The 15,602-nt window shown below is 38.9% G+C and overlaps 1 protein-coding gene across 1 annotated transcript; it reads left to right on the top strand.

Moving 5' to 3' along the window:
* Positions 1–1,252: 1,252 nt before the first annotated feature.
* On the top strand, positions 1,253–5,640 carry IGFBP1 (insulin like growth factor binding protein 1). Its single transcript, XM_040353334.1, has 4 exons — positions 1,253–1,943; positions 4,110–4,300; positions 4,500–4,628; positions 5,343–5,640. The coding sequence occupies exons 1-4, from the start codon at positions 1,583–1,585 to the stop codon at positions 5,472–5,474; spliced, it is 813 nt and encodes a 270-aa protein (XP_040209268.1). The 5' UTR covers positions 1,253–1,582; the 3' UTR covers positions 5,475–5,640.
* The last annotated feature ends 9,962 nt before the right edge of the window (positions 5,641–15,602 follow it).

The following is a 15,602-nucleotide window of genomic DNA, read 5'->3' as shown; positions in this document are numbered from 1 at the left end:
GTTGCTGACATTTTTGATGGTTTCTAGGTGCTGTCTACTGTAGACCAGTTTCTGATACAATCCAGTAGACAGCTCATTCACCAGTCTCTCAAAATAGGATCAATCAGTTTACTTTTGATTGCATTTATTGACCATCATGTTTTGTAATTTGTCATCTCAAGGCCACCTATATTATTGTTTCCTAGTTCCATGTTTACATAATCAATTTAATTTAGATGATTTTTTCTTATACTGCACTAACCACTTGGACATCTTTAAGAAAGATCATCAAAATGTCTACTGCTGAAGGCAATTGGTTCCACTATATTTTAGTTAGGGGTATCAGAGTAAAGGGGGCTGATGAGAAAATGCACGCCCCACATTTGTTAGGATATTTATTTGTAAAAAAAAAATGAAAACCATTTATCATTTACACAATTATGTGCCACGTTGTGTTGGTCTATAACAAAGTCCCAATAAAATACATTTATGTTTTTGGTTGTAACATGACAAAATGTGTAAGATTTCAAGGAGTATGAATACTTTTTCAAGTCACTGTATGATGAAATTGCAGACTTTTTTAATTGGTGAATTTTAATGCAATGACCATATGTCATTTACTACATTACTTGTTGTTTATGGTTACTTACAGTGATACTGTTCTAGGTTGCACAACTACATGGTACAACATTCCTTTTTGCTCATGGCTATACCACACAGACATGCAGCACAGAACTTCCGAAACATGCATGATTAGTAAACACGCTACTACAAATACATTTTAAATATGGAATACAGTTTAAATATATTTTATATGTATAGTATGTATTTTAATTTATGTTTTTTTTTTTTTATTTATGCATATGTTGCATAGTCATTTAGCTTTTTTTTTTCTTTTGCTTGTACACCTGCTATGAAACTAGATCATGACTATTATACATTAACACTTTGGTTACGTAGAAAGATTAGGAAAGAATTTGCAGTTGGCCAAAACAAGTTAGTATAGCCAATAGACGTCACATGTTTATTATCTACTCATGCCACTTCAAACACATCCACTTTGAAAAAAAGTTTGAAATCAGTGCCCCTTGTTATCTTAAGCAGATCGAGCCTGTCATTGCCTGAAAAGGTGACTTTGGAACATTTCTAAGGGGCTAAGGTTGATGGAATGTGATTTCCTTGTTATTCAGGAAGTTGTAAATCAAACTAAGTTTGTAACATTTTTTTTCTCAGGCTTTGTTTTGACAACTGAACTTGCTGTGTGCAGATATAGGCAGTTAGGCGTCACTGTTAAGCAATAAAGTATAAAGGGAAGGTTACGGGGGTGTAGTGACCACCCAAAGCAAAGACATTGCAGTAACAATCACAGTGTGTTTTACAAATAATTCCCCAGGGCTAATGATTAATCTGAGGTAAAACATTAATATCCCAGGCCCCCGGCAATGCATTGTATATATGAAGAGCGGAGCTGACACACAAGTATTTAGGAAGCCTTCTTGACAGACCTTCAGAGACGTGTCATCACTTAGCTACACTACTGATCTTACACACCAGACCAGCTTACAGAGTATAGTGTTCTGAGAGAAATATTTTTAAGTAGCTAATGGCTAGAGAAGTCAGTCCCTGTACTTGGCTGTTAAAAGCCTCTCTGCTTTTTATGGCAGTAGTAATTTCAGAGACTGAACCACTGCATTGTGCCCAGTGCCCTGAAGAGAAATTAGCTCTTTGCCCACAAGTACCTGCTGAGTGCCCAGAACTGGCACGAGAACCAGGCTGTGGATGCTGTTTGACTTGCGCACTAAAACGCGGGGAGCCTTGTGGGGTGTACACAGCTAGGTGTGGAAAAGCACTTAGTTGCCGTGTAAAACCTGAAGAGCCAAGACCCCTTCAAGCACTTACAAGAGGACAAGGAATCTGCATGGATGCAGACGACTTACAGAAGCTGAGAACTAGTGATGCTACAGGTGAGTTTGCACAAATACTTGTAATTTATGTTTTACAGATAAGCATAACAGATATGTTTTAGTAAAACAATAGCATCAGAATATAATTTTCTGTTAATCTTGTTTACTTGTTTTTTTATATATAAATTTTACATTTATTTTCTTTGCCTAAAGAAATGACAACATAAATATATATACTGTATCTATACAAACATACATGTATATTATCAATATGTGTGTATATATATATATATATATATATATATATATATATATATATATATATATATATATATATATACACACACACACACACACACACACACACACACACACACACATATATACACACACACATTTTTTTTTTTTGCAGGTTACAATGCTACATGATACACAATGTTACATTGCATGTGCAAATTGTAAATGTGACAAATATTATTTAATATTTTCCCTACAGTCTCCAGTGCTTTTTGAAGATATATTTTGGCAAATTATAATGTGCTTCTTTTTTTTTCTATCCCTATTCATTTTTATTTCATTGCATTATGCATTATGCAAAATAAAATGTTACATTACATTTTTCTTACACTTATTTTTGTTTTGAAAAATTGCCATGTCAGAGTAATAAGAATCTGATTAAAATCAGGTAATGTTTTGTAGAAAATGCATCAAAATTTGTCAAATGCATCAAAGTAGTAATTTTGTTAACAGATAATATTTCATGTGTGTTTTTTTAACAGATGTCTGTACTATTGCCTGATCATTACATACTTCAGATTTCTCAACACTGATGTTTGTTTTTTGACCCATGTCCTACTTTGTTTCATCAGTGAGGTGAAAGATCAAGCTATGATAAACAAGTCCCTTTCTACATACTTAGAGAAAATACAAGTCTTTACATCATTGCTAGTATTTAAGCCGTCTGCTTAAAATAAATAAATACAGAAACACAATACCCTGTCTGCGTGATTGTACAGACTACCTGAACACAATCAGATTCAGAATAATCTCTTATAACGAATTGTTTTTTAATATTTCAGTTAATAAAACTATTGTATAGATCATGCTTGTGTGGAAGGAAGCCAGGAAATATTACAGACATTTCTCTCTACATACAAATGAGCTTGCTTATTTTTAGACCTAGTAGGATAACTGTAATGTGTAGGAATTTGTTTGTCTGTTTAGTTTTAAATAATATCAATGTTTATGACAGAATTTTTTTTCATAATTTCGTTATTTTAGCATCACTAATAAGTAATTATGATTTCTCCTTACAACAGAAGATGCTTTCTAAGTATGAATTACTGAACTGCAAAGCATTAGCATATGATATTGCTTAAAGTAAGAACAACATAAGAAAAACAGACTATGAACATTTGGAAAAGTGGTCAAAGCAGTGGAAACTGCATTTTAATGTTTCTAAATGGAAAGTAATGAGGAAAAAAAAGTATTCTAAAATAGAATACAATATTGGGGTGTTGGCAAAACTACATAGGAAAATTATTTGGATAGTCCTTTTTTCAGATTATTGCAAAATGAGCAAACCGTGTAGCCTGGCAACTAGGAAAATAGAATTTTGAGGTGGATCACCAGCAGGAGGAAGGACATCCTGATTTACCTATATAGATCTTTAGTTAGACCTAATTTAGAATACTGTTTCCAGTTCTGGAGACTTCATAAGTAACACAAATGATGAAAGATCTGAGAGGTGAAACATGCTGGGAGACCCTGCAGGAATATGTACAGTCTGGAGGAGAGAAAGGGAACAGGGGATATTATTGAAACCTTTAAATGCATTAAGGGTGTGAATAGTGTTCAGAAGGGCTGTGTTTTAACATGAAGCTAAGTTCACGAGCATGGGGACATGTTCAAACTAGCAGAAGAAACATTCAAAACTGACCTTAAGTATTTTTATTGAAAAAGTAGTTGATGCTTAGAACAGACTTCCGGCAGAGATAATGAGTATGTCAACAATAAGTTGATTTGAACATGCTTGAGATAATTGTAGATCTGTATTAAGACAAGAAGTTAGAAAAAAAAGTGGTTTAAAAAGGGACAGACTCACTTTGTCTTTTTATGTCATCACTTGTCTATGTTTCTATGAACGTGATAGATTTATATATGTGCATTTAATGGAATAACAGGCTACTATGGTATGTAATTCCTGTTTGTTGTATCCACTTATAGAAATAAAAGACTACTCAGAACATGAAAATACTGCTGCAGAAGGAAGTGATTCTACCCAGGATCAGCTCTCACCATTCCTCCGATTGTTTCCTGATGGTTTGGATAAATTTGATGCCTGGAATGCAATTATGTATGAACGCATGAAGGCAAAAAAGCTCTTTGAAAGAAGAAAATCAAAGGACCAACCACAGGTAAGCTTTTAAAGATCAGTACACTAATGGCCTTAAACAAAAGCATGAGGAATTCTCAAACCAATTACAGAATAACATAGGGTTCCACTCCCATTTACACAGGTGCAAAGAAGCACAAACTATTTCCACATGTTTTTTTTGGCCAACTTTGCCTAATGTAAGCTGCAATTAACATCCATATTTGTCTGCTTGTTTTTAGGGGCCATGCCAGAAAGAACTTTACAAAGCAATGGACAGACTGGCAAAAGTTCAACAAAGAACTGGGGAAGACTTGTATAGGTTTCATATTCCCAACTGTAACAGGAATGGGTTTTACCACAGCAAACAGGTAAAATTCTAATATTGTTGTGAATAAAAATGAACATATTCTGCTGTAACCACTAGTAGCATAACAATAGCTATAGCAGCCAATTCAGCTTGAGACAAAATAAAATCTAGAAATCTAATGACACTGCTGTTGACACTGACCCTGCACCCCTTGTAATGTTTGCAATCGAGAAAAGCAGATGTCAGACAGATAGAAGACATCAGAATTGTTGGTGCTAGTCACAGGTCCCCCAGGCAAGCAGTAGAGAGAATCTGTTTAGCTGTCTTAGTAGTGTAGATGTATTGCCTCCAGAGGCCCAGCCAGCACCTAAATTAACCCTGTATGTCTAACACATGGTTTTAGAGTAACTATGTGCTAAAGTACTTACAATTATGTCATAATTTAAAAAATTGTGATGGTCATTAATATTGCTACTAAAACTCTCATGGGATTTTTTTTTTTAATCTTAACACTAGACTACCTTTTTTTAGCACTTGCTTGCTATGGCATTGGAATGGATTGGTAGGGGGGGGGGCTTAAAATTTCCACTACAGCCCTGATAGAGACATGCTTTATTTTAGGAATAACGACAGTGAGGAGGTTGCCCGGGGGTTCCATGATTGCAAATTACTATATACATTTACAACTATATATATTTTTAATACAGTAATTATTTTAACTTTTACTAGGTACCACATATTGTATTGATTATCTGTAACTGTTTATTTTATCTAGTGTGAGGCTGCTTTAGATGGAGAACGAGGAAAATGCTGGTGTGTTTATCCATTGACCGGAAAGAAGATTCCAGGTTCTCCTGAAAACAGAGGCGAGCTTAACTGCCAACAGTATCTGAATGCACAAGAATAGGTGCTCTGACGATGTATATATTTTATGAACAACTACTGAACTATTTATTCAGACTTATATTTTCCTGTCCCTTTTATATTATGTATTTTTAATACCTATTTATGAGCAAATATTATGGTCTAAAGATTTACACTATTTTTTAAAATAAATTAAAAATGTAAATCAAGCCACTTATTTAATGCATAAATTATATTTTTACTATGGTCTATTGATGATTTTTTTAATAATCAAAATGAAAAAAAATAAACATGTTTTTTTTTTTTTATGCGCACAAGCATGGCTTTCTTCTCCAGCAACATCTTGTTATATTTTCATTTATGCACTAAAATGTGCTTTTTAACCCCATCATGGTAGCTGCTGTATATTTTCAGACTGTGGTATGGAATAATTACTTTTTATGGACTCTGTGGTTACAAAGCCATTTAAAAAAAAATATTAGTAGTTCTAGAAGTCAGCTGTTAAAAACATATCAGTTTGGCTGCCCTTCTCTGCACTTGTTCCAGCTCTCCAATATCTTTTTTGTGAGCTGGTGGCCAAAACTGAACTGCATATTCCAGATGAGGTCTTATTAATTCTTTGTACGGGTGTAAAATGATACTCATTAGTGCTCCAGGGATGTCAGTCCTTTGCCATCCTCACATACAATGCAGCACTACTAGTCCTACATTATATGGAATGACTTCAGAATGCCTGAGAAAAGAAAAGGCTTTGGTGGATAGGTCTTGCAGGAAGAAGCCTTCAGGAGCTAAGACAATAGTAAGAATTAATGCTTATTCCCTTCCCCCCTAGACTAAATGAGCATTTAACCCTTGCAATTGAGGGGGGTTCACCGCTAGGGTAATTCTGCTGCCCAGAGTTGGGTTTTTAAGACTTGCCCACCAGTAAAATATCGTATTCAGTTGACCTAGAGAGTACAGTTTGTCAGACAGATTCCATATATACTTGAATGTGTACAGTTGCTGCTTTAAATAGATCAGCCTTAATTTGACTGGTAATTGTGTTACAATTAAACCTAATTGTCGGTTTATAAAAGGACAATTTTAATATTTATTTTTTCACTTTTTTTTTTATCAATTCACAATTATCACAGGCATTAAATGAAAATAGATAGTAAACAGAAATGTATTCATTTATTGAGCACCCTTATGGGAGGCATTGAGAACAAATGTTGCTGATAATTATTGGAATATACATATTATGATGCATTATATTTACAATGTCTACAAATTTGGGTCCGATTTGCAGCACCATTTTAACTATTATTAAATATATGAGTGGTTGCTGTATTTTACATGTATCTTTCAGAGGAGTCATATAACTATTTATATATATATATATATATATATATATATATATATATATATATATATATATATATATATGTACATATATATATATATACAATCAAAAATGACTCTGAGCCAGAAGATGCTTGAAACCTCAAGGTATTCAGCAGAAGCTGGTTTAAAAATATTCAGGAACTATTAATTTTTATACATTTTCCCCAGGGTGAATCAACATCACAGTAACATGCACACTAGGCAGGTTCGCCAGTGGTATGAACAGCTTAAATCGGTTGTATACTCCTGTAAGGCAAAACGCATAATGAGCTAGTATGCAACGCATACTAGCTCATTATGAAATACTTACCTTAGAACAAGGTGGTTACTCACCTTGTCCACGCCAAGGTAGCTGGCATGTTGCTTTGGCGTGTCTTCCAGGTATCGTGGCTCCAGCGCTGTGAGTGGCTGGAGCCGCGATGATGTCACTTTTTTCCGGCAAGGTCCGGCGTCTGCCGGGCCTTCAGCTGAGAATCCCCTGTGCTCATGCGCCGCTGCAGTCAGTGGCTCATTGCGTGGGGAATATCTCCTAAACCGTAAAGGTTTAGGAGATATTTTTTTTACCTACAGGTAAGCCTTATTATAGGCTTACCTGTAGGTAAAAGTTACAGAATGGACTATACAACCACTATAAAGATTGTCATACACACACACACACACACAAAATACATATTTTTTTTCCTGTTTGCATATACGAGTAATACACTCTAAATTAAGTTTGATATATGCATATGAATTGGTTTGCCAACCCTTTGCTAAACCTTTAGATGCCATTATATTTGCTAAAATATTTAGTGCATCTTCTCCTATGTAGTTCTAAGAAATCATTATCTCAGGTTGTAAATTTATTTTTCTACATACAGATACTGCTCCAGACAAAGAATTCATTAGCATAGACACTCCCATACATAACCACACTTCCTACTGAAATGATAATATTTTTTCTTTGAACATTGGCAAGATAAAACTTGTATAAAGCTTTTTTAAATGTAATTTACTTGGAAACTGTAAGGAAAGTAAATGCCATGAACAGCATATGTAACAAATTAATGTTATAACATATTTTATATATTTTATCTATTGTTTTATTATAATACCTCTTCAATGTCATACTACATTTTGGAAATGGTTTTGTAAACATTTGTAATCATTTTTATGCCACTGAAGAGAACCATGGTTTTACTAAATTAAGTTCTCTGATCTGCTATAAAAATGTCACTTATTTACTCACATTACAAACCTTGGGCCAGATTCACGAAGCAGTTACGCTGGCGTATCTATTGATACGCCGCGTAACTTCTAGGTTGCTCCGGCGTATCCACAAAACAAGATACGCCTGAAGCTGGGCTAGATCCGACTGGCGTACGTCTTAGTACGCCGTCGGATCTAAGGTGCATATTTACGCTGGCCGCTAGGTGGCGCTTCCGTTGATTTCCGTGTTGAGTATGCAAATTAGCTAGATACGCCAATCCACAAACGTACATCCGGCCAGCGCATTTTTTACGTAGTTTCTGTAAGGTTTTTTTCGGCGTAACGTTACCCCTGCTATATGAGGCGTAGCCAATGTTAAGTATGGACGTCCGGCCAGCGTCAAATTTTCCGTCGTGTACGTAGTTTGCGTAAAACATTCGCGAATAGGGCTTTGCGTAGAATGACGTTCACGTCGAAAGCTTTGGCTTGTTGCGGGTTAATTTGGAGCATGCGCACTGGGATACCCCCACGGACGGCGCATGCGCCGTTCAGAAAAAACTTCATTTTCGTCGGGTCAAGACGTATTAACATAAAACACGCCCACAATTTAGCCATTTGAATTGCGTGCCCTTACGCCGACACATTTACAGCGCAAATTCTTTGTGGATACGGGAAATACGCTGTAAGTTGCGGCGGCGTAGTGTATCTGAGATACGCTACGCCAGATGTAAAAAAGCGTCGCGCAACGTGGATCTGGCCCCTTGAGTTTTGTTGCTGCATATACTGTTGTGGTTTAAGTGTATTATTATTATTATTATTATTATATTATCCCCTGTTTTAAAATACATATTTGTTTGTGTATATATTTTTTATGTTGACCATGGTTTAGGACAAAATATACTGAAATTAATAATATTTCTACATGTACAAACTTGGTTGGTTATCTGACATTCAGTCAAGTAACACTTATTGCTGCTACTTTTATATATTTTATCAATAGAGATGTATTTTATATTGACACATGCTGCTAAAAAAAATCTTGTTCTTCTTTTAATAAGTTATTGTTACCAGTTTGATCAATTGATGTTCATTTTTGTAGAATGCTTAAGTGATAATAAATATATTTCACATTAAGGAAAATACTGTGCCATTCTTTACTCATTAAAAGCTTGTTAATTTATTTCCAATTTATGTGCCAACCATAGGTGTGCGCAGCTTATTGCATTAGGGTGTGCACCCCAAAGCTCAAACACACATGTATATATGTGTGTGTGTGTGTGTGTGTATATATAGCTTTAGGTCAATGGACGATGGCAGTGTCAATAGAACAGTAGACAATGCCAGTAGGGCAGAAGTTGGAGTCAGTAGAGCAGTGGACAGTGTCAGTAGGGTAGAGATTGGTGTCAGTAGTTTATTTTTATTACATTTTTATTTTTATTTGTTTTTACAATTATTATTTTTTACAGTTTTTTAGGAGCCCCATTGAGGGGCTTTGGTTAAATATGTCTCACTTTTGAGACAGAAAAGGGAACTGAGGACAGAGATTCCATTTCACTGTAGCCAGAAAGCAGGGGGAATCCGCACAGCACAGGGTGATTAGGGTGTGGCCTGGCACACCCTGTGCGCACGCCTATGGTGCCAATCACAAACCACCATCCACATACCCACATTGTAGATCCAAGGCAGTTGTTATGCTGAAAAAGAAGAATAATCACAATGCCAGGTTTCAGAGACAAACACACAGTGGTTGGGGAGCATAGAAGCAGTTTGATTAGTGCCCAAGACAGCCACATTAGAGAGAGAGAGAGAGATCAGTAATTTTGTTCCTAGAAAAATAATCAAGATATAATATTAAAACATGGCAGCCCTAATTGTTTTGGAGACTGTCCATTAAGCAAGCATATTTCCTTGGCCACTGTGTCAGAGAAAGAGATGAAGCATATTTTGTGTAGATTAAAACAAAAAAAGTTTGGGCTTATTATGCCACAGTCAACAGCCAGAAATATTGTACAGACATGTAGCATGCCATGTAAGTGTTTTTACCCTAGTGAAAACAGAGACAGAGAGACAAAGCAAGTTTTATCCTCCTAAAATATAAATTGGAGTGTACTTTTTAAAGCAGTAAGCAAGAAAACTGAACTGATTAGAAATTGGACAGTATGTACTTTTTATATGCTAAGATTCCAAGTCAGAGGAAGAGCCAGCAGACTTGATCTGGAATTCACAAATCACAATAGGCTAGATTCAGGTAGGGGCGCGCAATCTAATGGCGGCGCAGCGTATCGTATTTACGCTACGCCGCCGCAAGTTACAGGAGCAAGTGCAGTATTCACAAAGCACTTGCTCCGTAAGTTGCAGCGGCGTAGCGTAAATAGGGCTGGCGTAAGCGTGCGTAATTCAAATGTGTAAGGGGGGGTGTGTTTTATGTTAATGTGTGTTGACCTGACGTGATTGACGTTTTGTACGAACGGCGCATGCGCCGTCCGTGTACATATCCCAGTGTGCATTGCTCCAAATGACGTGTTTAGTTAGACATGCTTAGCTTTAAGGTGTGATGTTTTTTTTTATATGTTCTTTTTTCTTTGTTGTGCAGGTAGTTAAGCGCAATGATTGGCCGGGGGATATACCCCTATGGCCCTGTTTTGTAATTCAATACAAAAAAGCTTTAGTAAAAATAATTTTGAAAACAAAATATATATATTATAATGAAAGGAAAAAGAAAAATAATAAAAAGAGGTAAATACTTTTTCTTAAGCATTGTTTATAAAGCAATTAATGTCCCAATCGACATTCAAGCCGAACGGCACGTAAGACTTCATATTAAATATCCCTTGGGTTTCCAACCAAAAAATTTACATACCCATATTGGTCCCTCTCCAATGGTGTGATACCTTATCTAGTGTGATAAAGAGAGTACTGTGGCAGCAGGCAGGTTAAATTCCCTGGTTGCATCCAGGATGCAGTGTATATATCCCCTAGGTTCAGGCTTTATGCCAGTTTATACCTCTAGGGGGAGTGCTGGGAGTCCTGCTGGAAGACTTGATGGGCCCAGCTGAATTAGGTGGGCTCATTAGGTCCTCTACAAAAACTCCCAGCATGCAGAGAGATACGCTCCAACCTGAAACCAGATCTGTGTGATTAGTCTGGGGAGTGTGATCCCTGTGCGGTGAGACCAAGCCTGTGTGGCTATTGCTAAGAGATTTAAACAGCAGGGAGTCAGGAACTAGGGCAGCACAAGGCTGTACTCAGTTGTTAGTTAGGGACACCAACGTTTATAGCGAGCAGTTCAAGTTGACCAGGATTTTTTTTTGTATTTCTTTTGTTTTCTGTCATATTTTTATTTGTATATATGTAGCGCTACCCCCGGAGGAGCCGCTGATTAGATTTAGGATCAGCGTATTTAAGTTACCTCTATACTGTGTCTAGGGGTGATGGTGGTGTTGAGAGCAGTAACAGAATGTCCAGATCGTTGGTTGACCTGGTCAAACAGGACCAACATGTCAACTTGAGGTAGACAGGATAGGTTGGTGAAGGAAGAGCAACTTCACAGAATCAGGCTATGGATAGTAAAGGCATTCCTGCCCTTTAGCAATTGTATTCGTCTACGTCGCCACTCCAGCCGCAGTGGGTAAAGTGCCCCTGGACAGACCTCTCTCACAGGCCTGGCAGCCAGAGCGCCACTTAGAGCTTCTGGGAGGAACAAGTCGCTGCCACCGACTTGGCTCTAATTAAATTGGGATGTTAAGATGAGACCTCTGCCACAGGCCTAGTACTTGAAAGTTAGAATGATAGAGCAAATCCTCCCAGCTTGTCTTTGGGGTCACCGACTGACAAGTTGAATGTGACCTGTCAGTGTCCAGTCACCCAGATCCCCGGTGGTTCGTTCAAGCCCTGTTGGATCACCTGCCTCCGGGTTCTCCTCAGACCGATCCTTCACCGAACAGCACCCATCTTGGGATCTCCTCAATAGGTATGGGAACCCAGTAAGTCACTGGGGTCCCCTGGCAGCATCAGTTGCTCCAGGCTATGAGAGCCCAGAGTCAGGAACTCCGCGTAGCACGTGACCCCGGCCTGGTAGGCCATAGTGATGGGGCCCGTGATGTGCGCACATTCTAAAGGTGGGTGCCGCACCTGGAACCAGGAACCCATGAAGAACCCCGAACAATGGCCTCCGCCACAGAAATACCCCTCCCCAGCATGCCCCGCGAGGGAAAACTCCTCTAATTGGCTGCTGAGAAGAAGTGGCTCCGCCTAGACCCCCTCTGGCGCCACCTGCCACCCAGAGACGAGACTGCATCTCTGGGGCACAGACTGACCCATAGGGCAATCCAGATTTGGCGACAGCCAAATTTGACAAATCAAAGAATGAGAGTAACATAACTCTCTCATTCCCCCACTAAATTTAAATATAGCACCTGTACGAAAGTACACAGGCGCTACATATAGTTTAAATAAAACACCTTTTTGTTTTCCTCCTACCACTGTCTGCCGTGCCTAGTGTTTTTGTGTGCTAAACCCTTCCAGGGGGGTCACACACACCCGCTGCCTGGCTAACCCCTCACAGTACCTTTAATGTTCCTATCATGATACTTTGCATAATGTCTAGATAAGTTATGTTTTCTAAATCTACGTTTGATATTTCCCACATGCTCAGATAGACGTACATGTAAGGCCCTCTTATTGCGTCCAATATACTGTTTAGAGCAAGGGCACTAAATAATATAAACCACATATTCTGTAGAGCATGTAATAAATGACTCAATGTTATACATCTTGGGCCAGATCCACAAAGATCTGCCTATCTTTAGGCAGGCGTATCGTATCTCAGATACACTACGCCGCCGTAACTATTTTATTTTCTGTATCCAGAAAGAATTTGCGCCGTAAGTTACGACGGCGTAGTGTAAATGTGTCAGCGTAAGGGCGCGCAATTCAAATGACTAAGATGTGGGTGTGTTTTATGTTAATTCATCTTGACCCCACGTAAATGAAGTTTTTTTTAACGGCGCATGCGCCGTCCGTGGGGGTATCCCAGTGCGCATGCTCGAAATCACGTCGCAAATAGTCAATGCTTTCAACGTTAACGTAATTTCCGCAAAGCCCTATTCGCGAACGTTTTACGTAAATGACGGAAAATTCGACGCTGTCCCGACGTCCATACTTAACATTGCGTACGCCTCATAGACCCAGGGGTAACGTTACGCTGAAAAAAGCCTTAAGTAAACGACGGAAAAAAATGCGCCGGGCGGACGTACGTTCTGAGAATCGGCGTATCTAGCTAATTTGCATACTCTACGCGGAAATCAACAGAAGCGCCACCTAGCGGCCAGCGTAAATATGCACCTAAGATCCGACGGCGTACTAAGGCCCCGTACACACGGTCAGACAAAACCGATGAGAATGGTCCGACAGACCGTTTTCATCGGTTCACCTCTGAAGTGGCCGTACGGCCTGATGTGTGTACACACCATCAGTTCAAAATCCGATCGGGTCAGAACGCGGTGACGTAAAACACACGACGTGCTGAATAAAACGAAGTTCAATGCTTCCAAGCATGCGTCGACTTGATTCTGAGCATGCACGGGTTTTGAACCAATGCTTTTCTGTACTAACCATCGGTTTGGTCCGATGGGGCAGCGGTCCATCGGTTCGATTTTGAAGCATGTTTTAAAATTTTGGACCGAAGGAAAACAGACCGATAGCCTATACATACGGTCGGTTTGGTCCGATGAAAATTAACTTCGGTTCATTCTCATCGGACCAAACCGACCATGTGTACGGGGCCTAAGACGTACGTCATTCGGATCTAGCCCACATTCAGGTGTATCTTGTTTTGTGGATACAAAACAAAGATACGCCGGCGCATCCTAGAAGTTACGCGGCGTATCAATAGATACGCCAACGTAACTTCTTTGTGGATCTGGCCCCTTATGTGTCTGTGTGGATAGGAAAGACTCTTTTACTCCCCCTAAAAGAGTTGATCTGGCAAATTCTGCATTTTCTGCAAGGAAAAAACCTTTTGTGGATTGAAAAAAGGAATTGTTTTTGGTGGGTCAACAATGTTCGGGGCAATACTGTGTCACAGAGATGGTGCTCCCTTATATACAGTACTACTACAGGGCGATCTGGAATCACTGAACCAAGTATTTTATAATTTTTTTTAAAATACCCCAGTGTTTTTCTGATGATCCTTTTTACAGAAAAATGTTGGTTGGAACAGCCCATAAGTGCAACCAATTTATACCATTAAATTTGAAATCTTAAAGTACTGCACTGTGGGAGCATTTCTGTTATCTTTGATTTCTGAGTTCCATGTACAAAGCGGAGATCCCGGCCATTACTAAAGGTTTATGGGGAGACCTCTTTCCCTGTATTTGGTGAGACCATTTTATAGTGGTCACGGGAAGCTGCTAAGCAGGATTACTGTGTTTTTTCCATCTATATGAAGCACAGATTTAACTACTTTGTATTTAATTTTAAACATTTGATGCAGACTTCTTGAAGCCTTGTTGTTCCACTTTTCCAGAGGGAGTGAGCAGGCAGATTACGTGTAAAAAAAATGGAAAATTGTATACTCACCTTTCCGTAATTTTCCTTTCCTGAAGCATCTTCATGGCAGCAAACACTGGTTTGTGACTCCGCCCCCACAACCTGACAGGATTGGTTAATTATAAATTTGAAGAGGAGACACCCCACACCATTCTTTGTACATATCATCATTAAACAGTAGGGTTGGCATCTGTGTGCTGCCATGAAGATGCGTCAGAAAAGGAAAATTACGGAAAGGTGAGTATGCAATTTTCAGTTTTTCTGACGCATTCATGGCAGCACACACTGAGAAATAACTCGCCAGTCGGGAGGGTGCCAGAAAATAATATTTATTCCCTATAATGCTGAGGAATTGGCTCTAATGATAGATCTACTGAAGTCAGCCATAGCCAAGTGAGCAGAGTCCACTCTGTAGTGGGAAATTAAGGTATGCCTGGAAGACCAGGTTGCTGCTCTGAAGATGGCTTTTGATGAAATACCACAATATGCTGCCCATGAGGTCGCTACTGCCCTGGTCGAGTGGGCCTTATGCCCTCCGGGATCGTTGGTTGTTGAATGGAATATGCTTTCTCAATAGATTTGACCAGCCAGGAGGCGATGGTACGGGAAGTCGCTGCTTGGCCTCGTCTGCTCCCGTGTGGTATAACCAAGAGGGTATCCGTCTTCCGGAGGTGAGTAGTAGCTGAAAGGTAGCTGGAGATAGTAGATTTAATGTCCAAGGCATGAGGCTCTCCATTCTCGTTAGTAAAGAATGGAAGGACAATGTCCTGGTTGTAGTGAAAGGACAAGGCTACCTTCGGTATGAAACGATCTGAAGGTCTCAGTACCACCCTGTCAGATAAAAAAACTAAATAGGGCTCTCTAGACATAAGTGCCTGTATTTCTGACACCCTTCTTGCTGATGTAATAGCGATGAGGAAGGTTAGCTTTAAAGTCAGATCCCACAGTGAAATCAAATCAAATGAAAAAAAAGGTGGATTGGAAAGGGCTTCGAGAACCACTGAGAGATCCCATGCAGGGAAGGTCTGATCTTCATGCAAGCTCTCAT

Source organism: Rana temporaria, chromosome 5, assembly GCF_905171775.1.
Source record: "Rana temporaria chromosome 5, aRanTem1.1, whole genome shotgun sequence".
NCBI lineage: Eukaryota > Metazoa > Chordata > Amphibia > Anura > Ranidae > Rana > Rana temporaria.
Note: the sequence above shows the minus strand (reverse complement) of the source record. Positions and strands in the feature narration are given on the sequence as shown.